This window comes from Pungitius pungitius, chromosome 6 (genome assembly GCF_949316345.1).
Source record: "Pungitius pungitius chromosome 6, fPunPun2.1, whole genome shotgun sequence".
In the NCBI taxonomy this organism is placed as follows: domain Eukaryota; kingdom Metazoa; phylum Chordata; class Actinopteri; order Perciformes; family Gasterosteidae; genus Pungitius; species Pungitius pungitius.
The window spans coordinates 17478540-17503528 of record NC_084905.1 but is presented as its reverse complement, the minus strand read 5'-3'; the positions used below and the strand labels follow the sequence as shown (position 1 = coordinate 17503528).

The following is a 24989-nucleotide window of genomic DNA, read 5'->3' as shown; positions in this document are numbered from 1 at the left end:
GATTTTGGCTTGTGGAGCATTAATCTGGCATAACAAGACTGCCATGGGGGGGGTTTACCCACAGCAAGGACTCTTACCCCGTTTTTTCTTTTCATGTAGTCCGGTGTTCTTCATCACCACACTCTCTACCCTGGGGACTGTGGTGGGGAAACGGATCAAGTCCATGTGAAGCATATGTGTAACCGGGGGTGGGAGATGCAGTTTAACGTTGGCAGGATAAGTCTGATTTAAAATGAGGCAGAGTGCTCTGTAATGGTGATGGCTAGTTCCGGGGATGAAAATGCAGACCTAGTCCGTGGGGGCTGGAGGGGCATCGTTGGAGGGGGGGGGGGCTTGCTATAGGTTTTGAGATGGAAAAATCAGCATGTCTCCTGTCGTGCTCTGTATTTTCAACATGGAAAAAGCAGTAGGGTTGCTGTGGTAACTAGTCATGGACCTCGGACCCCTCCTATTCCTCCCTTCACCCCCCCGCCCCCCTCTCTGGCCAGCTCCCAGCCGGTCTCAGGCTCAGACCTCAGACCGGCCTACTTAGGGGAGCATGGATAAGGCTCGGAACAGGGATCATGTCCAAAGCTTTACACTCGATCCCCCTGTAGGAACGCCCCCCTCCTCCCGTCCCTGTATTCGGGTCCCCACACCCCCATCTCTCCCCCCTCCCCCACTCTACTGCTCCATTAACTTTCCACTGAACACTCAAAGTGATTTGTATACACAAAGTCTGCAGGATAGTAGGCCAAATCCTGGTTATTTATGGGATGTTAATGTGCTCTGTTTTTTTACATCCATAAATTCAGAGGGGGTTCTGCATATCACCATGGAAACCAAAGACAGATTTACTGCAAAAAAATCAGCTAATGGCCCATCAATTTATCCCGATTTTGGTGCGAGATAATCCTTGTGCTCATCCCCAGGATTGTAAACACACAACACAGATATTTAATTTCCCTGGAATAATATCAGGCCTACAATTAAATGATTGTGTTGATCAATTAATCTGTCCGGGCTTTTTTCAATTACTCGTATCAATGTGCCGCCTTTTTTCTCTCCAAAGAAATTAAAACATGTATTCAAAAGTTTGTTTAAACTTCAAATGCTATTTAACATTTGAAAGGAAGACAGGAAATGGACACGGTGAACTCTGAGGAAGTGGTCTCCCTTAGCGGGGCCTTCCATCGTGGTTCACAGAAACTGTTTCCATCTCAATAATGAGCACATCGCTACTCTGCAGCAGAGCGGGTTACGCAGTAAGCTGTTGGGGGGGGAAGAGCGAGTACAGAGTATAATTGAACCAGAAGGAACTCACCCCAAACAGGATGCATTTTACTGTCATGTGATATAATGGATATTTGAAGTTTCCTGGTGTGGTTTAAGGTATACTGTGAACTACAGTTTAACACTGTACCAGTTTACTTTGGCCTTGAGATCAGATCCGAAAGACTGTTGCTTCTGTCCGTTGTATGTGTTGGGGGGGGGGCTTACTGCCGCTGAAAGTCTTTAAACCAGCCTCTAACTTAGTTTGTCAGGGGGGGGAAATAGTAGCTGCTGTATTTGTCTGCATCTTGTCAGCTTTTTAAATCAAGGCGCTTTGTTTGCTACACCGTTTTACTGCCACTGTCGCCATGATGTTTTTGGACTGGTTCACCTCTCGGGCTTGTTTTTAAGCCAAATCTAATTTGCCACTTTGGGCCTAATCTGCAATAATTAACAACAATCAGTTAATAGTTTCATTTCAAGCAGAAATGCCTGAAATTCTTTTTCATTTTGTTGTAAATTAAATGTATTTGGTCAAAAGAAATTATTTAAAGAAGTGTCACTGGACTCAATTAACTTATTTTATACATTTGAAAACCAATGATCCCATGTTGAAAAGAGATAACTTTGTTTATCAATGTCATGCTCTTGTCCATTAAGTTCAAACTTTGGCTTCTTAAAGTATTCATGCACAGTTTTTCAAGTCTTTTTTAAAACAAGATTATATCATATAAATTCAAATTTACTATACAGAAGATTTTGGTGGATCATTTTCTTTCCCTACGGCTATGAAGAGATCCCATTGCCATTCCAATAAGCGTGGTAGCAAGCAGTCCTCATTCAGTCGTTTTCTAAAGCGAAGCTTCAGTTGTCTGAACAATAAAATTTCTAGTTTGAAATTTGCAGTAGTCTCCTCTTGATTTGATCTGCCAACGCTTTATATATATCCTTTTGCTGAATATACGTATTTGTAAACTGAATGTGAATCTTTTTATTTTGTGTAGGCGTAGACTCGTGACTATTGTTTGGAAAAAGAGCCTTTTTAATGTTGGCTCTAGTTTCAGCCGTATCCTGATTTCCCTCCATGTGTGAGTAACATGTAACATCTCCGGACATAAATCAGCTCATTGGTGATATTTGGAAGATACAAGGTTGTCAGTAGGGATCCGGTAACAGACGGCAAGCCCCGGGGGGGCTCCACCGCCGTCTGCGTTCGCTCCACGCCCTCAGACGGACGGGCTCGTGTCCGGATCCACAGCGGTGGAGTCATGATCTCTACATTTGGGTCACAGGGAGAGACTGCTCCTAATCCGCTCCTGTCTAAATATCGTGGTGAATTTAAATCACAATTCCTTTCCTCTCCTCAGAGATCCTCTCACTGAATTACTCTTTTTCTCTTACACACACACACACACACACACACACACACACACACACACACACACACACACACACACACACACACACACACACACACAGTGGTGAGAGAGTCTCGAACTCTCACAATCAGCTACTCTCATGTACACAGTGAATGCAGCTGGAATGTGTAATTCTGGACTTGATGCGGCCCAGGCTAGTCGTGCTCCATTCAGGAGCAAATCCCCCTGCTTTAGGATTTGCTTTTACAGTGCGGTAAGCCTCGGACCGTACGCTAAACTCACCGGTTAAAATCTCTCGCCAGATTGTCATGTTTTCCCAGGGGGAAGAATGTAGTTATGGGCCTGAATGAGATGAGTCATAATTAACGTTCAACTGCTGATTAGTTTGCCCAGTTGGACACCTGGTGATTCAACATCTCTGATTACAGTTGCAGTCTTGGTGTGGGATTATGCAACATGGCTGCAGGCAGATGAGGTGTCTTCTTTTCAATTTCAAAGGCAGTTTGCATTACAGTTTTGTCAGTGAAATGTCACGGCTTCCGACAACAGAGCTCACAGATAGTGGTGGGAGAGTAGACCTCTGTAGAAAGGACCAAACCAGCATTATATGTCCATATCGTTGTGTAGCATGGGTTAAATCTGCGGCTCAAACAAGTATTCTATCTGTCATTATCAGGCCTCCCCTTCCTGAGAGCTCCATGGAGAAGATGAAGAAGTTCAAGCGGCGTCTCTCTCAGACGCTACGAGGCAGCCACACCATCGACGAGTCACTGTCTGAGCTGGCGGAACAGATGACCATCGAGGAGAACGGCCTGAAGGACAGCGGTAAGGTTCAGGAGCAGTTTGTAGAAGCTTCAGACGTTGTTGGAGTCACGGAGCATGAGGAGTATTCTCCACCTCCCCGGGTTGAATTATGTTGAATCTTCAACATAATAACACGGGTATCTCCTGGTTAATGTAACAGTTGTGGAGTTATGTATGTTTTTCTATTTCTAGCATTTGGCCAAATGCTAGAAAAATCTGATAGCTCCTCTAACTGCTACAACAACCGTGAGGCGGGCCGTTGCAATTTAAGGCAAAGTTTGGCACCATTGGCTCTTTTTCAGATATGGTATCTGTCAGACCACCGGCTTCATTTATCTGTTGTATTTTCTTTTTTTCCACATTCATATAGGGTTTAATAATATGCACCAACTACTTCTCTGCAGATTACGATTTTCTTTGTCTCTACTAACCCCGGTTGTCCGAGACCAACAAACTATTATACATTCAAACACCAGACTGACTTTTTACATATCCATCAGGTGACAAAGTGCCAGTCTGAAATAAGATATAACTGCCTTTACATAGGATAAGGCTTTGGATACAAGTGCTATCATTATCTAACACAATCTAAATACCTCTGGAGTACGTTTTTAGTCGTAGTAGGTTTCTGTAAAGTCTAGTCTAATCTCATCTTGTCAATTGCAGTTAGGGATACTACGATGATCTGATTTTTTCTTACTAAATTTTCACTTGGGATTCGTAGATTTACTTTTTGTCCTTAAAGGGATGGTTGGGATTATTTTAAGCAGGGTTGTATGTATAACTGTAACCTTCAGTAGAGAGAGGTCTGTATGTAGGTCTGTCTCTAACCCTAACCCCCATCAGAAAGGGAAAAGGCCATCTTACGTGTGTAAGATGGCCTTTTCCCTTTCTGATGGGGGACTGATACCTTAATCGACGCTCTGTGATTAAGTACCGTTACTCTACCACAAATATCACAAGAGTTGTCTACCGCTGCTTCTATTGGTTAGTTTTTTTTTGTTGCCGTTCTAAAACCCCATGCACTGTCGAGAAGAGCATCATGCCAGCCCACACTATCCCCATTGAATCTTTCATGTACGTCAAAGCCTTGGAACTCCTCTAACTGCATCTCACTTGACATTGATTGCTTACAGAAATTAACGTCACATTTACAGCAATAACTCTGACATGCCTCTTTATTGACATTACTGCAGACACACTCTGTTCCACCACCGTAGATACTGTAGTTCATCACATCGTTCATCTGGATGCCACCGAAGGTCGTGGCCTTAAAGACGCCATAATAAAAGCATAGTAGCACAGCAGCTTTTCTCTGCTGGGATTCACAACATCACAAAAGGGAGGGAGCATGACTCGGTGTACTACCACATCTGTTGCCATGGTGCTCAAAATCTGGAAATATTCTAGAGTTTCCATGACATTGCCCTGGCAACTTGGATGACTTGGTGAAACCAGCCGGGCATCTTGATGCATTTGTCTTTTTCTTTTTACCCCGATCTTTCAACTCCTCTTTCTCTCTTTTGGCAACCAGAGGTCCCCACGACCCCCATGCCTCTCTAAGTCACGTCTTTTGTCTAATTGGGAAGTTTTTTTTACTTCAGTTAATCAGATCATCCAAGTCTGCCACCCCTCCCCTTTACCCCCCACCTCGCCCTGAGAACTAACTGAGCTTTGCAAAGAGCTATTGTGATTAACACCAGGTCTGGTCAGAGTGTTCTGTGCCTATTGAGTGGGGACACAGTCCGTGTGTGTGTGTGTGTGTGTGTGTGTGTGTGTGTGTGTGTGTGTGTGTGTGTGTGTGTGTGTGTGTGTGTGTGTGTGTGTGTGTGGAGAGACAGCAAGTGGGGTAGAGAGGAGACAGCACGGAGTGGCCAGATGAGATTTGATCTGAACTCTGTGATTGGGGAAAGCGCTCTGGTCCTGATCTGATTATGTAACACTTCTAACTCAGGGCAGCAGCAGCTGCAGAGGGATAAGAGCGAGGTGGCATAAGGGCCTGGATGGAACATGCGATCTGTGTTTTTTTTCATTCTATTTTCATAGGAAATCTAGGAAATGCTGTGTCAACAAATTGTTGACATGGCTTGTAATATAGGACACACCAAATGTTCCATAGTTTGGCATCTGCTTACAAAACTGGTATGCTTAAAAAGTGTTCTGAGCCCTGTGAGCTTGATTTTGTCAATGAGATTTATGTAAAAAACTGTTCTGAGAATTAATTGACCCTGGAAACTATAACCTAGACAAAAGGGGGGTGCTACATGATGATGATATGGATTGCGTCCCTGAAACCTCTACAAATATCAATTAGTTTTTAATTAGGCATTGCTGATGAGTCATGACTGCAACTACGTGGCTTATTTCTTGCCTTTGGATTTTTCATGTTTTAAGATAAACTTAACAAACAGTCCCCTTGTTTTTGCGGCTTGAATATCAGGGCCAATGGGTGTTGACAGCCCAGTCAGGGGTGCATTAATCTAACTGTATGTGGGGAGGGTTTGCTGTGATGTCTCAGTGAAGTGCATAAAGTCATCTGTTATAAAGCCCGAAATAAATGCATATTGAGGCCAGAGAGAATACTGTGAATAAAGTAATTCCTTAGTGTTGGTTTTCTTTGGTTCTGTAAAAAAACAAAATCATATTACTTTGTACTGTCACTTTACTTTCAACATCCCTAAATAGGGTTGAATTGGTTCGTTAATAAAGATTCAGAGAAATGTAGGCGTCATATGTCATTTGTGCTGCAGTAATAGAGATAAGAAAACCAGAAAATGTAATGAAATCCATGGGACCTACTGGCCACAACATGTATTTTATGGGGGCCCAGAATACACAATTAGTATTTTTTTCTTTTTTTAGACCCTCCAGCCCAACACCCTGCTACACTACAAGACCTGTGAAGTAGATCATTCAGTATTCAGTACTAGTTTCAAGTCCACTTGTGGTAACGTGCTTAATTCAGCATGCATGTGGCATCTTACTCAGTCAAAGCTATTAACTGATAGCAGATGCACATCTTATCAGTAGAATAAGACTTGAAACCTCTTATGCAACTGCGGTTCTTTTATGCGGTTTGTCATGCTATGTCACTAGTAATGTAGAGCTAGTGACTTGGAAAGCTTTTCGCTTCCAGCAGATGCCCGACATCGTTGTTGTCGTTGGCCTGTTCCATATTTGCGTTTAATCAAGTCACAGACGAGCTCAAATTTCTCCTCGCACATTTATTCAACCCAATAACAAAATAAGCTGTTTGTCCTTCTGCAGAGCCGATAGTGAGGAATGGTCGCCCCCCATCAGCCCACAGTGTCCACTCCTTCCTGCACCAGTACACGGGCTCCTTCAAAAAGCCGCCGCTGCGGCCGCCGCAGAGCGTCATCGGGGGAGGCCTGGGCTCCCTCATGGTCATGCCACGCAACGGCAGTCGCCTCGGTGAGACACACATCACAATGACACCCAACACAAACAGCCTGGGATCACATTTAACATTTACCTTTTTTAGATGTTTTACTTTGTCAAGAGGTAGCATGTTTTGAAGTTAAAGAAAATCCTATTCTTGTCTTCGTTCTATGAATTTGGATGAAAGGTTTTTTGATAAACACAGTCCGCTGATCCTATACACACACAGCGGGATATATTATGTGCTGAAACAAACCCAGCTGGAGGCATGTGTTGTAGACTAACGCATAAATATCAGTACAATTGCTCCAGTGTTCCATTCAGTCCTTCAATAAACCATTTGTTTAAAAAAGGGCCTAAAAATAAGGACTTAAATTTTCCCAACACTCCCTTATATAAATGTAAGTGCCTCGAGCAAATGGCAATGTATTTTGTATCAATGAAACCAGAGTTTGTTTCGCCACAGGAAGATAAGAGAGGTATTGTTATGTATGGGTTTGAAGTCCTTGTAACTATGAAATACGAAATACCATCAGTCAAACATAATGTACTCTGTGTATCTCTTCACATGCACACATCTGACACCACCAGAACATTCATTAGAACCGAGCGGCGCATAAAAGCGTCAAAGTGGTCGGCCCTCATCGACCTCCCACTTTCCTGTCTTCCCCTACTTCAGATATCGTCCATGAGAACCTGAAGATGGGGTCGGACGGGGAGAGTGACCAGGCATCGGGGACGTCCTCAGACGAGGTGCAGTCGCCCACGGGCGTTTGTCTGCGGAACCGAGGGAACAGACGCATCTCTGCAGAGGTGAGGATTTTTTGTATTCATTCATGGCCGTTCTACCGTTTTTTTAAATGGTCTGATCTGTCGTGGGCAACATGAGTCACTGCAACCTACACTACAACATGTACACTGAAAAGTAAAGTAGTTAGTTCATGATGAACGAAGATGTGTGCGTCACGGCATCGCGCTGTAAGACGTAGGAAAGTATCGTAGGCGAGTTCTCGCAGTGTGTCATGAACACGCCAAAGTCCTCAGCTGCCCACAACATCACAGCAGGGTGCACGCACGCACGCACATACATACACACAGACTCCTCATTCTGTGCTGCTGAACATACTTTTTTTAAGGGTCTTCACAGATGCCATGACAATCAGCACCCACCCCCTTACTTACTCCCTCATAAAACACACACTCCTATGTTGGTTACATGGTATAAACACAATGGGAAAATACCTTTTGCTGTGATTATTATTGTTGTATTTCTTTGTCATCACAGGGATTTTATTTCACCACTACCAGTTTTTATCCCAAATTCATAAAAGCTCCAACATTTGAGAACAAAATCATGGATTTTTCCATGTTACGGCAAGTTTATTTCAGCAAAGCATATGGAAAGAGGGATGTTACCTTAAAATGCAAAACAAGATTAGAAAGAATAGAAATTTCTGTTTCGGATAGTAGATGAAGTGCACATTTGGGTTCTTTTGAATTGAGCCGATTTCTACCATCAAACTGCAATATGCGGGCAGTAGTAGTTGAAGAGAATCAAATGGACAACTTGACACCAGTGTGTGTGAAACAACATCTTGAACTCCCTTTCTCCCTTTAGCCGCCTTAATGGCCACTAATGGGATTCATGGAAGGACCATTTACTGCCATAGTGAAAGTGAACAAGGAAATTACTTCTTGCCCTGTGCCTTTCTACTTACGTTTTTATTAAGTTTAATATTCTCAAACAAAGCACACCACAGATTTGCCTGGGTGATACATTTCTAATCATTTTGACCTCTTTCATTTACGGCAACTTGAGCTTTGTGGAATCGCCGTTCTTTTGTCATCTACACTTCCCGCATACAGAGATGAAGAGTGAAATTTTAAATGTCCAAAGACTGTTCTCAAATTACTGGTAGAGACGTCAAGTCTATTGCAACCTGCCACATGATCATGCATGCACAAGTCTCATGATGGAAGAACACCCACTCCCCTCTCCGAAGCTCTTTATTGGTCGGTTTGCGCGACATCTGCAAGCGGATGCAACTTGCTTCAAAGACAGACCAAACATGAAAGACTTAAAGCAAAAACATAAAAGCGTAGCTAAAGCAGCGTACTCTTTTTGTTTTTTGAGGCTACACACACACACACACACACACACACACACAGGACCATGTCACAACATCTTTCGCTGTGTATTAACAGTGTGCACGAGCAGTGCACCCCTTACTTCCTGTGACCGTTTCACAACCTGTTGAGGTTTATTGGGAAAGAAGGGAGAACACAAGCAAACTGATTGTTCGTTGGGCCGCGAGAAAGCATCAATCGGTGTACTGTGGTTGCTGGGTGAGCGGCGGGATTGTTGTTGATAAGGGAATCTAACGGTGAAATCAATGTGAGGCCGCGGTGCTGATGTGATGCTCGGAGGGGGTGCGGGGGCGCTCAGTATTTGGTAGAGGAAGAGTCTGTTCAGGTAGAGGATTGTACGTCTAGCTCAGAAGGAAGCAGCGCTGTTTTGGGATTACATCACAGGGATTACTGTAATACGGTCCAGATGGGCCCTTGTTGTTACAGATTAGAAGTTGGTTGGACAAATGAAGGAGGAGGGAGGGGCGAGGTGCAGAGGTCTGAGGATGGATAGCATTAGTTGCTCTAGTGACCCGTCACCTGCAGAAACCTGCATATTTCTGTGAATATATTTGTAGATTTATCAAAACACCTTGGATGATATTAGGTGATGTTTTTTGAATTTATAATTTTATTATATATCTTTATTTTATTTTATATAATCTGAAAAGAATCACCTGGAGAAAATATATCTGAGAATACCAAAATATTTAAAAAGCTATCTTATTGCATATCTGATTACCAAGTCAAATAAACTAGATATTAATCCATCCATGCAATGTGCAAGATGCAGCCGGTCTTTTTTCCCTCCATGACCTCCTATAGAAACGAGCACACGTCTCAATCCATCAGAAGTAATCAACAACCAAACCAAAACGCTGAGTCACTGTCGTGTCGTGAATGCGAGGCTGAAATGAAACTTTTGAAACAGTTAGATTCCTCAATGAGGTTGTTGTTGAAATGTGGAATGTTCAAGTTCCATGTTCCGGTATTTTTGGGTGGGGGCGGGGTACTAAGTGTCCAGTGTTACCTCAGAGGGAGATTTAAAAGAGAGAGAGAGGCCAGATTAACAGTAATCTAACAAATAGAGGAAATGCATGATGGGAAGAACCCAGTTGTTGCATTGCGAGCATCTGTTTTCATTTCATATAACATTTCGTTAGGATAATGTACTTTGTTGCTCTGGGAAAGACTTTACCTCGAACTATTAAAGGGCTCCACCGGCCGCCTTTTTTGGGAACACAAGTCTGCTACACAAAACTACAACGACCCATGCTGCGACACACACACACGCACACACACACTGCCCTGTCTATTGACCGACGAGGCTTAAGGCTGGGTGGTTCCTACAGTTTGTACTTGTTTACTTTGAGCCTTCCCCTTTTTGTTTTCAATCTTTAGTATTTATTCAACGTTTATACAGTTTGCTGAGGGTTTACTCTACTTTTTTTTTAAATGGTCTTGCATCACGTTGACACTGATTTTAAATTTAGTTCTCTGTTGTTTTTACTCATTTGTGTGCGTGTGCGTGCATGCTTGCTTTCAGGACCTGAACAAACGTCTGTCCCTACCGGCGGACATCCGGATACCTGATGGTTACCTGGAGAAAATGCAGCTGAGCAGCCCTCCCTTCGACCAGCCGCTGAGCCGACGTTCCCGCAGAGCATCGCTGGTGAGACACGAGGGAGAGAGAGAGGGAGGGAGGGAGAGAGGGAGAGGGGGAGAGCAAAAAAGGATAATTAGAAATAGACTGTACCCATTGTTGTACCAACAAAAATCACTCAATTAAAATATAATCTTTGTCTGTGAAGTGGATATAAGTAACTACATCTAAAGGCGTGTGTTCCGATTGACTGAGTCACAGCACATGACGCATATGCAATCAGTCCGCCGCTAATATTACATCACAGTCCTGCTCATTGCTTTCCAACATCGCATGCATGATCTAGTACACCAAAGGGCATTTGACACCAGGATATGTATTTATGACTTAGAATCGGGCTTAATTAATATTTTGTAGATAAAATCAGGATCTGCAGGAGCCTCATAGCCATCACTAAGCGCTAAAGTGCAATAGAGACTAAAATAATTCCCTGCTAAATGTTATAAAAACAAAACTGAAGTGCTGTTACCTTCCAATTGCTTATGTAAATGTAGAGCACTTGCGGCCCACGTCTTAGAGCGAGCAGTTTTGATTTGAGACAAAGCGGTAGAATCGTGCGGAAACAGAAAGGCCTCCAAGGAGGAGCCGCAGAACATAGACATCTGTGAGAGTTATGTTTCATTTAAAGGCCGCTAGAAACCAAAGTGAGAGAGAGAGCTCTAATCGCATCCCCTCAGAATCATGCTTTTGTATTCAGTGTCAGCAGCCTCAGTAGTTGGCTTGTGGTTTTACTTTGAATGAGCATCTGTCAGAACCAAGCAAAAGTATGAACACCAGTGTAAGCTCCCCCTGCAGAGCGGCTTATAAATGGCTGTTCTCTTTAGAGCCCATTAGAGATGCACTGTATAGATTTTTACAATATCATTGAATCTGCAGATTTTATCCTTCATTAATAGTTATTGTTTTATTTGTAAAATAGGGAACATTCCCCACATGCCTGTGATATTTGAGTAACACTACAAAGACACATTTATTCAGCTGACTATGATACAAGACACATAAAAGCATCATTCCCCGTAAACAAAGACATCAGTTGTCACCAGAGATTAGCTGTGATTGTGCAGGCTGTGTATGACCTCCTTCCTCCAACCCCCCCCTGTTGCTGCGAGGCCGTCATAAGGATTTTCCCTAGTGTCTGTAAGCCTGTCAGTGCTCCCAAACACACTCTGTTTATTAATGTGCTTTGTCCTTTTCTCGTTTGCAGTCAGAAATCGGATTTGGGAAGCTGGAGACCTACATCAAACTGGACAAACTGGGGGAGGTACGTGAGGGTGTTTTTGTTTGTCCTGACGGTTACGGAGCGTACCTCTAACACACGGCAGCCTGTCTCACCTCGTCCCTCGTCTTCCTGTCCCCCAGGGCACATACGCCACGGTCTTCAAGGGGAGAAGTAAGCTGACCGACAACCTAGTGGCGCTGAAGGAGATCAGACTGGAGCACGAGGAGGGGGCTCCATGCACGGCCATCAGAGAAGGTATTAGCAGCATTCATCTCATACGTTACTCAGTGTGGCCTTCCAGTTAGTCCGGTTTTCCAAGGAGAATTTACCTGGGAAAGATCTCTCCACATCGGGGGAATCCCTGGATGTCTCTCTATGAAATACGTTTTGTTATAAAAACAAAACTTAAGATGGTTCATTCACTTTTTTCCTCCAATGGTTTCATAGCCATTAGATGTTAAGTCTTTAAATTGAACTTATTTGTATCTGCAACTATACAGACTAATTTCCTCCACTGTTTTGGGGATATTATACATGGGTTATATATGCCTTGTGATTATTTTGAAAAAAAGACTTTCTGTGCGTCGAGGCTTTGTGAATAAACCTCACTTCATGATTTTAAGTCCGCCCAGCCGTTACAGTCTTGTCCTCCTCCTTCTCCTCCAGTGTCGCTACTGAAGGACCTGAAACATGCAAACATTGTGACGCTGCACGACATCATCCACACGGAAAAGTCGCTCACGCTGGTCTTCGAGTATCTGGTGAGAACAAAACCGTGACCCCCTTTATTCTCCGTCACCTTTTCCTGACCTGCGGGTCTATTCTCTGCACGGAGGCTAAAATGAATATATTTGACTTCATTATTATTCATGACCGTCTGCACGGTGGGGGATGATATTGCAGGAGCACAACTGTTGACGTGCCTGCAGCCTTTGCACCCTTTTAACGCCCGCTCTCTCGTCTAGGACAAAGACCTCAAGCAGTACATGGACGACTGCGGGAACATACTGAGCATGCACAACGTCAAGGTGAGCCTCCACAGACGCCCTGCTGGCCCGGCCAACTTTATCAACTGCCATGACTTCTCAATTCAAGAGACACTGTTAGTGTGCCCCCTGGTGGTGGAGAGCAGGTCGTGCAGAGACATTTGTTTTGTTAGACCTTTTCCACAGAAATCTTTTGTTTAAAATTTGGTCTTTAAGAATAACAATACTTAAACTGCACATTGAGAATGTTGATGTCATTTTTATAAATAATTTATAGTACAAGAGGTTTGGGTAAGTTAAATGTAATGGAGCAACATCCATTTAATGTATGTCTTTCCCCTAGATTTTCCTGTACCAGATCCTGCGAGGATTGGCATACTGTCACAGGCGGAAAGTTCTCCACAGAGACCTGAAGCCGCAGAATCTGCTCATCAACGACCGAGGAGAACTCAAACTAGCCGACTTTGGTACAAACTACAAATCTGTGGAATCTTTTGTCATTTGGATCAAGCGTCACTCCTGTTTATACAATTCTAAAGCTGACTAACGTATTTCATCTACATTGTTCCATCTCATGTTTTTGCTCCACAGGCCTAGCGAGAGCCAAATCTGTCCCCACCAAAACCTACTCTAACGAGGTGGTCACTCTTTGGTATCGGCCTCCCGATGTGCTGCTGGGCTCCTCTGAGTACTCCACTCAGATAGACATGTGGTGAGTGGGCCTCCATCAACAGCGCTCATTACAACTGTGAGAAAATACTTAATCTTCATATGTTCATATGACGGAACACGGCCCTCCAGTTGATATGCAATTTAAGAATTAGTATTAATAGTAAGTATTACTATACTGTCCTCCTTACACCCTTGAAGGGAATCTTTACGAAGTGTCTCACAAACGTCCCCTTCTTTTATAGCATTGTTTGTCAACAAAATGTAATAAAACATTCTTAACATGGTTTGCATACTATACCATTTGTATGTCTCTTTCATGACATACTATAACTCTTTTATAACCTTTGACTTTATTACGACATGCTACACTGGCAATTTAATGAAATACTGTTTTTGACATACAATTTTACAGACATATTTTTAACTTGGACAACATGCTATTCTATGACATTGTCTTTGTATTTTACGTTATCAGGAAGTTTTTTTTTTCTTCACGGGGTCAAAGGTCACTGTTACCTCACAAAGACATTTTTGGGCTCCAGAATTCTTTATGTGGCATTATATCCCAAATATCTAATTGGATAAAGTGCTGACATTTGGATCAGATTTGGATTTAAACAGTTATTGGACAGATTGAAGCCGGACAGTTAATGTACAATTCAGGGAGGTGATTCATAAAATGCTAGTGGTGGCAGGAAAACAGATGACTTGTTGATTTGAGTCTTTGTGTCAGCCTCAGTCAGATATGTAACTGCGTACGACTTAAATCCCTCCTGTGTGTGTCTTCCTGTCAGGGGTGTGGGCTGCATATTCTATGAGATGGCCGCCGGCAGGCCTCTGTTCCCCGGCTCAACGGTGGAGGACGAGCTCCATCTCATCTTCAGGCTGCTCGGTCAGTGCTGCCCCCTGCTGACTGGGGAGCCTTCGACCTTTTTAGAATGAGCCTTTAATCGCATAAACCCTGGCATGTTGCCCCGGTGGCAGTGTGAAAAGTCCCTCCAGCTGCCACGGACGAGCCTTACTAATACCGTCCATTGAATGTCCCTCCGCAGGCACTCCCTCTGAAGACAGCTGGCCCGGAATATCCTCCATGGACGAGTTCAAGTCCTACAAGTTCCCCAAGTACAAGGCTCAGCCGCTCATAAACCACGCCCCCAGGTATGACTGGGATCCTTGTTGTAACCTGAGCGTCACCGTTGTCCTTCCACTATGTATGGATCGTCTTTTTATATTATGCTGCAGCTTATCAAGTGTCCGCTTGGGTTATTCCAGATGTTTAGATGGCAATTCCACCCTTTACAATTTCTTAACACTGCCCCCCTCACCTTTCTCGTAAGCCCTCCAATCACTGAAGATGGAAATGAGCACATTTTCCTAATCAGACCCAGGTATTGGAGAAGTTTCTGTATGTAAGGTTTCTAGTTGTTTTATTTTGAGAGTTCGATGTTGCTTCATTGCTTCGGGTTAGTTCGCAGCGTGGGCCCTCTGTCACTTCCTGTTAGGAAATCCTGTGAAATAGTTGACTGTGTTTCCTTCCTTACAATACCCAGCATCTGTGAGTCACTCAACCTCTACTGACCACCCCCCCCCCCCCCCCCCCCTCCCTCCCGCCCCATAGGTTGGACACTGATGGCATCGACCTGCTGATGTCATTCCTAAAAGTGAGTCTTGGGGAGAGGTGGCCCAGTCAGCACACGTTTACTCCATTTTGTTTCCATTCTTTAATGACTGTACGTTTCTTTTGTTTCTGCCCTGAACCTCAGTACGAGTCGAAGAAGAGAATCTCTGCAGATGAAGCAATGAGGCAGCCGTACTTCAGGAGCCTGGGGCCACGTGTGCACACGCTGCCAGAAAGTGAGTAATGAAATGGCAGCGCGGCAATGCAGACTTGGCAGGCTGTTGAAGGATATTGCAGTGTACAGCGAGGATCAGTTACAGCCTCATAATAAAGGCACTGTTCTCGTGGCACGATGTGATTGCTCTTATACTGACCGACACTGTCTTCTAGGCATATCCATATTCACACTGAAGGAGGTCCAGCTGCAGAGAGATCCCGGCTACCGGAACTCCTCATACCCCGAGCCAGGTAAGAGATGATGCAAGTAGAAATGACTAATATTATTATAAATATTGCTTGTATTTTTCCTCCCCAGGGGGCCACAGAAGAGCCTGTTTTATTTCGAATATTTAATAAATACCATTTTGTTTTGTCATTTTTTTAAATGGCATATTATAAGATAACTTTTTGTTTGATGGCAAGTTATACTATCATTTTATACAACAAACCATGTGACAATTTTCTTGGTTCTTATTTTGGTACTTGGTACTAAAAATCAAAGATAACCGTGCAAAAAAAGGAGTGGCTAATTTGTTACACTTCTAACAAATAGTGGCGTGGCCAAAGATAAAAAGGCTAAAAGACCTGTGGCACAAACTATATGGAATCAAAATGAATGCCTTTTCCTTCTCTCCCCTCAGGCAATGGAAAGAACAGAAGACAAAGCATGCTGTTTTAGATTCTCTGGACTGTTTTGTTATTTGAGAAGTGTCTCCAAGCTGTACAGCCTCGCCGATGGATCAGTGACAAGGAATGGATGTTGGCCTGGAGTCTCTTCATCATCGCTCCCCCCAAAAGCTACTGGTGAAACTGGTCCACAGTGCCACAAAGTTCCTCCCCGGCCCGGCCCCAAAGAGACATTTATATACTGTACATCTATATTTATTAAGAGAATTTGCTGCTAAATCCAACTACTGTCTAGAATTCTAACTGACTCAGTCACTTTAACGAGGAGTACATGCAATGTGTATAGATTGTTCATTTCTTTCTTTTTCTTTTTGAAGTGGCGGTATTTTAAGAGCTGTTTCCATTTTCATACATAAAAAGAGAAACCTCCCCAGAGAGTGTGGGTGTGTGAGGACAAGCAGAGGGACGTTTCTGTAGCAACTCAAAAGGCTTTGATTTCTCCGACGGTGCTCTTCAGCAGCACCAATCATGTGTGACTTTTTACTCCGCAGGTTTTTGAGGCTAGCTTTAATATAACTGATAATGTCATCCTAGCTCGGGGCTAATATGTTGAGCTACGGACACAAAAGATCAAATTCTTGTTGGATGTTGGCACATCCTTCCAGGATGCTGCCGCCCCCTGGAAAAGGGGGGAAAAAAAGCAACGTAGACTCGAATACAAAGGCATTACAGGATTAGTTGCGCCTCCTGAATTCCTCAGAAAACTTAACATAATTATCTACCTACAGTAAACTATCGTGTCTGCCCCTCCAGTCTGTTACAGAGGTGGTGCAGAGGGAACGTTCAGTGTAGGAATGTGCTGCATCACAGACGCGTTCTCCTGACATTCCCGTCTCCACCAGCTGTAAAAGGATCCCTTTCTGTTCTCTGGTTGTGATGCATGTCCGCTCTGTTGTGTGAGGGAAGCTCACAGCAACCCAACTCCCAACGCGAGGAAGAGGAGGAGGAGGAGGAGGAGGAGGAGCTCCTTGGGAATGCCATGCTCGGTCTGTCTATTTAACAGTGTTACATGAGACGTTTTGTAAGATATTCTTTGACTTCATTTGTTGATAATTGTTGTTGGCGTGGGATTCCCTTGCAGGCGCCCTCCCATGTGAGCTTTTTCAGAACAGAAGTACAGAAAATTAAATCTAAAGTTTAAAGCAAAGCCACGTGAACTTTTGTCTTCTTTGCCACAGAATGTTTTTGTTAGCGGCCGTTTGTACTCTAGCATTAGATGCTTAGTTGTTACTGGTACAACCGGTCCATAGTGCCACAAAGCTCCTCCCCCGGTCCGGCCCCAAAGAGACATTTATATACATCTATATTTATAGGCATCTCCCAGGTGCTCTCCGCTCCACCTGTCATTTGTGTCCGTGTACTGTGACGGTTTTCGAGGCCGGCTTTGCTGTAACTTTCCTTTTATCCTCGCTGGGGGGTAATATCATAATCAGATCCTAGTCATCACACATCATTGAGCACGGAGGCGCTCTATTGGTGTTACAAGACGTTTTGTATGATATTCTTTAACTGGTTGAAAGGTATAGGGAATGCCCTCCCGTGTGAGCCCCTCCCACCCAGAGTAAAGAAAGTGACATCTAAAGTACACGACTTTGTTTGTCTTGTTCGACTCTTAAAATGTTTGTTTGTTATTGTGAAGTCTTTAATTTAAAGGCAAGCATTCAATGCTTTGTTTATTGAAAATGACAAGACATTTTTCACAATACAAAATGATACAGAATACAAACCGTATACCAAGTCCAGTATAAAAAAAGGAACTTTACAAGTGTTAAATGTTTTCATTAATTTGAAATCTCGTCTTCATTAAAAGAAATATAGGACAACAAGGCACAGCCGGTACTATCTGAGAAGCATAGTGCATACAACACTCCACATGTCAAACAACTGGTTTCACAATGTGAAGAACACTCAGGGGGGAAAAAAAGATTACTTTTTTTTTTTTTTTCAACAAGATAAAAAACAAGCTAGCCCTTTTTGCAGCTGGCTGCACGTCACTACTGTCCATGTGCTGTACTTCATCACAGAGAGCCAGACGTCTCTCAGACGCCGCGGCGTATGGCTTTTACCAGGTGGGCTCAACCGCCCTGGAATCCGAAGCAACTCAAGTGCAAAAAAAAACCCACAAAAAGTGAGGTCACATACCGTCTCGTGGCACTTTTTTACGAAGCAAAACGAACCAGACGGCCCACAGGTCGCTGCTGATGGTGAGAACGAGAAGTGGATGAAGATGGGGCAGAGGGGGAGGGGGGGGGGGGGGGGATCAGGACTTGTGAGTTGTGGGGGACAGGAGCAGGGAGGAGGGTGTTCCTTCCAGGTTTGGCAGGGGGAGAGGCATGTGTCCGTTGATGAGGCTGGGGAACTGTGGAGGAGGAGAAAGGACGCGAGCGTTAGCCGAGGAGGGGACGGAGGCCTCATGAAAGCGGCTTTCCGGTGAGGAACTGCAGCTTTGTCACTGCTCTGGCTTCCTGTTTTTTTTAATCCTTTTTTTTTTTTTTGAAACTCATTGTGCCTCCTTCCTTTTCGTCGCTGTCCCCTGTACCTCCAACGCGGAGGGAGAAGTCAACATTATTTGCACACAGAATCCGGTCTGCGTGTGATTGGCTGTGGCCTCTGTGCGTGTTCCACAGATGAGGAGGAGCGGCTCTTAAAACCAGTCCACCCTGTTCGGACTGGCTCCCTTGGGCTCAAACAGGAAGTATTCACAGGATTTCCTCTCCCTCTCTGAAACAAGACACCTCTGCTGGACCTGCTTACCAGGTCTCCACTAGTCTCACAACTGTTGGCTACTTTTTAAGATCTTTGGATCCAAAAGGTTTTTAGGTTTTGCATAAGCTGAAAAAATGCTAATTCCAGATGACCAAGAGTGGCACTAGTAGAGCTAATGTACATGATTAAGATTTTAAAAAATCTAGGATTCCGGCCTACCTGCTGAAACTATCTGGAAATTCCTTTGTCTTAAAACTCACTTGAGTAAACATTTGTACAAAACATTAACAAATGCTCACAACTTCCTCCTCGGCTTTGGCCCCGCTGAGAGTAAACAACAATCATTTTGTTTCGAGCACACCCTCCCTCTGCTGGTGTCCTTATCTAAGTGTCATCCACCTGTGTGTGTGTGTGTGTGTGTGTGTGTGTGTGTGTTCTCTCACCTGAAAGAGGGAGCCGTGGCCCTGCAGACGGGCGGGGCTGAGCGGCGCTACGGGGCTCAAACTGCTCCAGAAATGGATGCCTGACAACAGCGGACTGTGAGCCAACAGCAAACCAGAGGGAGTCTGCAAAGGGAGGGGAGGGGGGAGAGACACACACAAGAGGCTTCATGTAAAATCAGAGTAACCAATGAAGTCGAATAAAAACACGGGTCGGAGAACACCGCTCTGAGGCCCTGGGTAATGCGGAACATGCGGAGATGGTGAATGGACGTGTTCTGGCGTTTGGAAAAACAAACCGACGGCGCAGGAAGGAAGTCTGTGGTTTCTCCCCAGAATACTGGGGTGAGGAGGAGGAGGAGGAGGAGGACAGTGGGGGTTGTTGCTGAATTTAGTTTTTCTTTTCTTTTTTTTTGAGGGTGGGGGTCCTTTAAGCACTCAGAAAGCCAGCAACAAAAAAGAAGGAAAAAAAAAACAAAACCATATGAAATCAATTTCTGCCTCTCTCTCCTGGCCTGGTCCCCGCCCCCCCCCCCCCCCCCCCCCCCCGCCGTTCCCCCGTGTCACCTCGGAGAAGTGAGCCAGTGTTGCGGAGGGACCAGGCCCTGCTCCCATTATTAATGGAATTATTGAAGCATATGGCATCACTTAGGGCCTCTTCCGCCTCTCCCAGGTTGGACTCGCAGAGGATTCCTGTAAATTGCTTGTTTTCCTCTGATCTCCCTTTGGTGCACCCTCATTAACAGGCCGCTTGGGCTCGGCATTAACGGCTTTCTCAGCGCGTGGATGACGCCTCTGATGCGGCAGGATCGGGTTTTTTTGCGCCGACGTAGAGGTTAATAACTGGACGAGAGGATCCAATGCCAGGAGACCGTCGCTGGAGCGTTTGGGCTCGTGACAAAAAAGAAACAAAATGTCACGGAGGTCTTAACTTAACACGCGGCTCAGATGAGCGTTCGCGTGTGGACTTTATCTCTCGAGCTGTATTTTTAGATCAGGCATACTTCGACAAGCCCTGTTTGCAGAACATAAACATTCTGGCAATAATTTGGGCTTTTACCCCACAAAGCTGTTTACTGGAAGGATTTGAGAGGTTTAAGCTGCCACCAAACCAATGACAATGACTCATTATGTTTGCGTTTGTTAAAAAAAAAAAAAAAAAGTATAGTTTCTGTCCAACATGATAATACCCTAAAGTCAAAATTTACCCTCTTCATACCTTGTCTCTCTGTATCGCAAGCAAGTTTTGGTTTAAGTGACTATTTAAAGAAATATGGCAGTAGTCTTTCCACCAGCACATGCCAGGCTGCGTCACATGTCTCCTGCCGCTCTCAGACCGCTTTAGGGACACTGACGTCACGCTCTGGACAGATCCATCATCTCTCTGTGGCCACCACACAGAGGGGGGGGGACAGAAACACATCGTTACATTTTTTCGCACACATTGTACGATTATTACTGGTGCTTCAAACGTGGTCGGAATCTCGGATCTGCTAAAGTGTTGAGGAGGGCAGAAAGGGGAGAGCTGAAAATGCGTGAACATGTTGGAACTGGATGCAGGAGGCCCGAAGAGGAGCCTCGGGTGCACGACGTTAACTAACCACATTTTTCATCCTTCCTAGCAGACATTGAGCAATTTGCAACCCCCCCCCCCCCCCCCCCCCCCCCTTCCCCCCACAATCCCCACCACGTGTCTTTTAGAACTCGGCGGGGACCCACTTCCCCCTCAAAACGGGCCCTTAGCTGCCCTACCCGTGTCATTCGGACCCCCCGACCGTCTCACCTGTGCAGTGAAAAAGGCGGGGGTGAGGGAGCCGGAGGGCAGCGCCGGACTGTTGAGGGCGATGGAGCCGATGTCGCTCCCCGCGAGCAGCACGGACGGCGCCGAGATCTCCAGAGCTTTGGGTTTTTTGCTTTTGGGTGGGAGTCCGTCTCCTTGATTGCTGCTACCGCTACTACTGGTAGAGCTACTTCTACCGCTGCTGCTGCTGCTGCTGCTGCTCCTCTTCTGAGGAGGGGGCAGGGCTCGCTCCCTGTACCCGGAGGAGAGGTTGAGGGGCTGAGCGCTCTGGTCAGAGTCCTCCTCCTCCTCCTCCCTGGCCGCGGGGCTCCAGCTCCGCCCGGGACGGCTGAGGGGAGAGGGTGGCGAGCGGAGCTTGGACGACCCGGGGGGGACGTAGGACTGCGGCGCGGCGGAGGGAGGGGAGCTCCTCTCGCCGGCGTTGGTGCCGAAGCGGATGACGGAGCGCGGCTCCTCCCGGCGCTCCCGCAGGGCCCGGAGCAGCTCCGGCTGGTTCTGCAAGGAGCTGACGGTGAAGGAGGAGTAGAGCCCCGAGCGGAGGTAGTCGTTGCGGCGCTGCTGCGCGCTCAGGGCGGCCAGGGCCCTCCTCTGGGCCTCCTCCTCCACTTCCTCTTCCTCCTCCTCCTCCTCCTCTACCTCCACCTCTGACGCCTCCCCTTCCTGGAGGGGGGGGAACCTTCCGGAAGCCAGGCCCATCTCGACGGCCTGGGGGTCCATCTTCAGGATCTCGGGGAAGGACACAAACTTGTAGACGAATTTCTGTCCAATCACCTTCTTGATGATGTTCTGCGAAACGGGTAAAGCACAGCATTTGAGACGTGGAGAGCGACCGCTGATGAGAAAATCAGGGGCGGGGAGACGGCGTTTTTTTTTAATTCGGGGGCAGATACAATGAAACGACTCTGCGTTGGAGTGCTACAACACGGCCAGGTTTCCACTGTACGCTCCGCCAGAGAAGAGGAAGTGCAAGTGCCTCTCGGCGGTTAAAAGGAGAACGTTGCTACACTCCTCTCCCTCTCTCTCTCTCTCTCGGCTCACCTTGTCGTAGTAGTAGCGCAGCGCTCTGCTCAGCTTGTCGTAGTTCATGTTGGTCTTGTTCTTGCGCAGCCCCCAGAGCTTGGCCACTTCCTCGGACTTGAGGAGCTTGAACTCTCCGTCCGTGGACGTCCAGCAGATCAGATGCTTGTGACTTTGGTCGAGCAGCAGCTGCAGCAGGAACTGCCAAAGAGTGATGGCACTGTCCATACCTGCAGAAAGACGCCATCAGAGGTGAAGTCGGCGTGCAGGGAGCATACGAGGCTTTGGGGCTGCACTGTGGCATTCATGAGGATTTATGCAATAGGATTCTTTGGGGCATTCCTTACAAGTTTGTATTATATAGTATTCCGTGGCCTTTACTGTCATACCATACCATGACGGTCTTAAATGACTTTAAATTATTTTTTGCCATACCACGTGACAACAATGTATGTTTATGACAACATGTTTAACATACTATAAAACTATTTTATGACATGCTTTACTATGACTACAGACCTACATCTTTCAAGACATTTTATGGCTAATATTTCATTTTTTAGGAAATGCTATACTGCAATTTTTCATTTTTAGCGCACAATGCCATACACATTTTTGAAATGATTCATTCATTATTATCCTTATAACTGACTGTGTTAAATTAGATATTTTGCCAAATAAATCGCAGGCGGTTGGATCAAATTGAATATTTAACGTGACAGACTTCCTGATACAAAACACATATCGTACCGCAAATAACCGACACAATACAGTGTCACGGTAAAGCCTGCGTTTTGCATCATTAGTGCTTAATTGGTTGAAGAGGAAGAGCCTGTAACATGTGGAGTAGAGCGCTGATGAATGGCACTGCGTGTTTTTTTTAAAGAGTGTCGTGTAATGTGGCGGCACACGAGAAAGAAAAAAAAAAAAAGAAAAAGAAAATGTAAGGAACAACAGCTCAAGCCAGAAATATGCTGCGGTTCAACCTGGCCCTCTCTCCACAGGAAGTGTGACGGGTCCAGGGTGGGTTATTCCTCTAATAGAGGAATGTGCAGCCTCAAAAACGCCCGTCTGCCTGCTGGAAGCTTGAATGTTAAAACGGCGTGCAGTGTTTCGGTCATAGACAGACAATAAGGATTTATCATTTAGTTAAAAGACGGATAATACATTAGTAAAAATTCAAATGAGTGGTTCACTGTTGAGTCATTTATGAATCTCAAAGTTCAAACAAACTTTGCGAATGAAATCGATAATGAAAATTTCAAAATACTCATTTGGAGTTATTCTTGAGCTGCTTTGTGTGAGGAGTTTGGCTTATTTTCTTAAGTAAAGGAAAACACACCTATATTGCTCAAAGTAAGGCGTGAAAACAAATGTGTTAAGAAGCTGTTTGGCATCGCAGTTTCAGAACTACACAAAGCTCCACATGCGGATGGACCTGCGTGGACTCTGCTTCTCTGTGGATGTGATGAGTCCCTCCATCAGTCCAGAGAGCAGGGAGGCAGAGCTCAACTCATTTCCGACTAACAAACCTGTCAAAGTCAGGACTTCCTCCTATTCTACTTCCAAGGACAAATGTTGGGCCGAGGGGGAGGGGGAGGGGGGGTCCCACAGCAGGGGAGCAGGGCCCCGGTCCTGCAGCTCGGGAATCCCAGAGTCAAAGGGTCAAAAGATCAAATCAGGGCCCCCCCCCCCCCCTTTTTTTTTTCCACGACTACACCCTTTAAACCAGTGTGAGCCCAGACCTCGGCTTGGCTTTTAAAACCCACACAGGAACACTGACAGGTCTGAAACTACAGCAGTGAGACTTTTACACATCCAAATGTGCGGGATGCTGCACGCAGCTTCAAAGCGGGGCTTTGACGCGTGGAACAACCGCCGCAGTTCACAAAACACCTCGTAGAGAAATGCGGTTTTTAAATATAACCAAATGCCATCTGGTGATAGCCTCTGGCACCTTGTTTTGAATATTAGAAGGGCATGCCTAACGCGCACGGATGAAATCCCCTATTCGGCTACGTGAACGTGACATGGCCGGGACTCTTAAGTGATGACGGTTCGGTCGGGCATCGGGGGGCCCTGCCGCGGATGCCCGGGCGCACAAAGCCACCCAGTGTCCGCTGAACGGAAACGGCAAATGAGATTAGATGGTGTGTGTGTGTGTGCGTGTGTGTGCGCGCAGACGTTACTTTGCCGTGACTAAATCTGCTCTCTTCCTGTTCACAGACGGTGGAAAATTCAACAAGGGCCCAACAAGAGAAACATCTCCGCGCAGCTGCCACGGACCCGCGGTCGCGTCGCTGGTCCTTTGTCGGCCTCCGAAGGCTGCAGCCCGGGGGACCTGCACGTCGCAGCAGCCTCGCCGTTACGCACGGAGGGTTTGGATCGCTATTGTGCCCAACTGACTCATTCTCAAGATGTTGCTTGGACCGGAAGACGGGCACAGTTCACAGTCTTACTTACTAACAAAAAAAAAAAAAACTTAGGAGAAACACGGCATCCAAAAAGTTTAACCAACACACGCGATAACAAAAAGAAAGAAGGAAGAAAAACTTCAAGGCGCGGACACGTTCACGTGAATCCAGCGGCGTATTCTGCTATTCGCGCGACAAAGGCAACAAAGCGATGCTATTACGAGCAGTTCCGTTTATTTCTACGTTACCTGCGATCTGTGACTCGGGTCGTCTTCCCTCCGAGGAACTTTTACGGCGCAGCTCGTGTGACTCCTTGTTTTTCCATGCTTTCCCCCGCTCCGCTACGGTTGTGCGGGACTGAAATAGGATCCTGTGCTTTTTCTTCTCGTGAGCAGGAAGTTGGAGCAGGCAGACACAGAGCCGGCTGACTTCCTCTCCCCGACGATTCCCCAGGCGGTTTTGCCGTCTGTGTAAACACACTTTTCCTCCCCTCCTCTCTTCTCCTCGGCCTGCTGCCCGATGACGGCCAGCGGAGTGGGCCTATACGCACGGAGAGGCGGAAACTCCTACGGCCCATGAACCGACAT

The 24989-nt window shown here is 45.7% G+C and overlaps 2 protein-coding genes across 3 annotated transcripts in view; one reads left to right on the top strand and one right to left on the bottom strand.

Annotated features, from left to right (window-relative positions):
• LOC119195946 (cyclin-dependent kinase 17-like) overlaps positions 1 to 18156 on the top strand; it is a 22951-nt gene extending 4795 nt beyond the window's left edge. The window contains exons 2-17 of the mRNA XM_037451284.2: positions 3307 to 3455; positions 6702 to 6866; positions 7513 to 7646; positions 10507 to 10632; positions 11828 to 11884; positions 11983 to 12097; positions 12509 to 12603; positions 12808 to 12870; positions 13172 to 13295; positions 13420 to 13540; positions 14295 to 14392; positions 14553 to 14658; positions 15119 to 15161; positions 15264 to 15354; positions 15509 to 15586; positions 15979 to 18156. Of these exons, the coding sequence (XP_037307181.2) occupies positions 3329 to 3455; positions 6702 to 6866; positions 7513 to 7646; positions 10507 to 10632; positions 11828 to 11884; positions 11983 to 12097; positions 12509 to 12603; positions 12808 to 12870; positions 13172 to 13295; positions 13420 to 13540; positions 14295 to 14392; positions 14553 to 14658; positions 15119 to 15161; positions 15264 to 15354; positions 15509 to 15586; positions 15979 to 16016 (1581 nt within the window). The 5' untranslated portion in view covers positions 3307 to 3328 and the 3' untranslated portion in view covers positions 16017 to 18156. The remainder of the gene's footprint in view (positions 1 to 3306; positions 3456 to 6701; positions 6867 to 7512; positions 7647 to 10506; positions 10633 to 11827; positions 11885 to 11982; positions 12098 to 12508; positions 12604 to 12807; positions 12871 to 13171; positions 13296 to 13419; positions 13541 to 14294; positions 14393 to 14552; positions 14659 to 15118; positions 15162 to 15263; positions 15355 to 15508; positions 15587 to 15978) is intronic.
• Positions 17685 to 24989, bottom strand: LOC119195948 (ETS domain-containing protein Elk-3-like). 2 transcript variants are annotated; one of them, XM_037451285.2, is made up of 6 exons: positions 24651 to 24989; positions 22010 to 22218; positions 20954 to 21757; positions 20390 to 20554; positions 19174 to 19296; positions 17685 to 18383 (listed from the first exon to the last, which is right to left on the bottom strand). In XM_037451285.2, exons 2-6 carry the CDS (start codon positions 22214 to 22216, stop codon positions 18285 to 18287), a joined length of 1398 nt encoding a protein of 465 aa, XP_037307182.2. In that variant the 5' UTR covers positions 22217 to 22218; positions 24651 to 24989; the 3' UTR covers positions 17685 to 18284. The 2 variants fall into 2 exon arrangements, with proteins under 2 accessions (XP_037307182.2, XP_037307183.2); XM_037451286.2 differs by lacking the exon at positions 20390 to 20554 and having other exon boundaries at positions 24651 to 24985.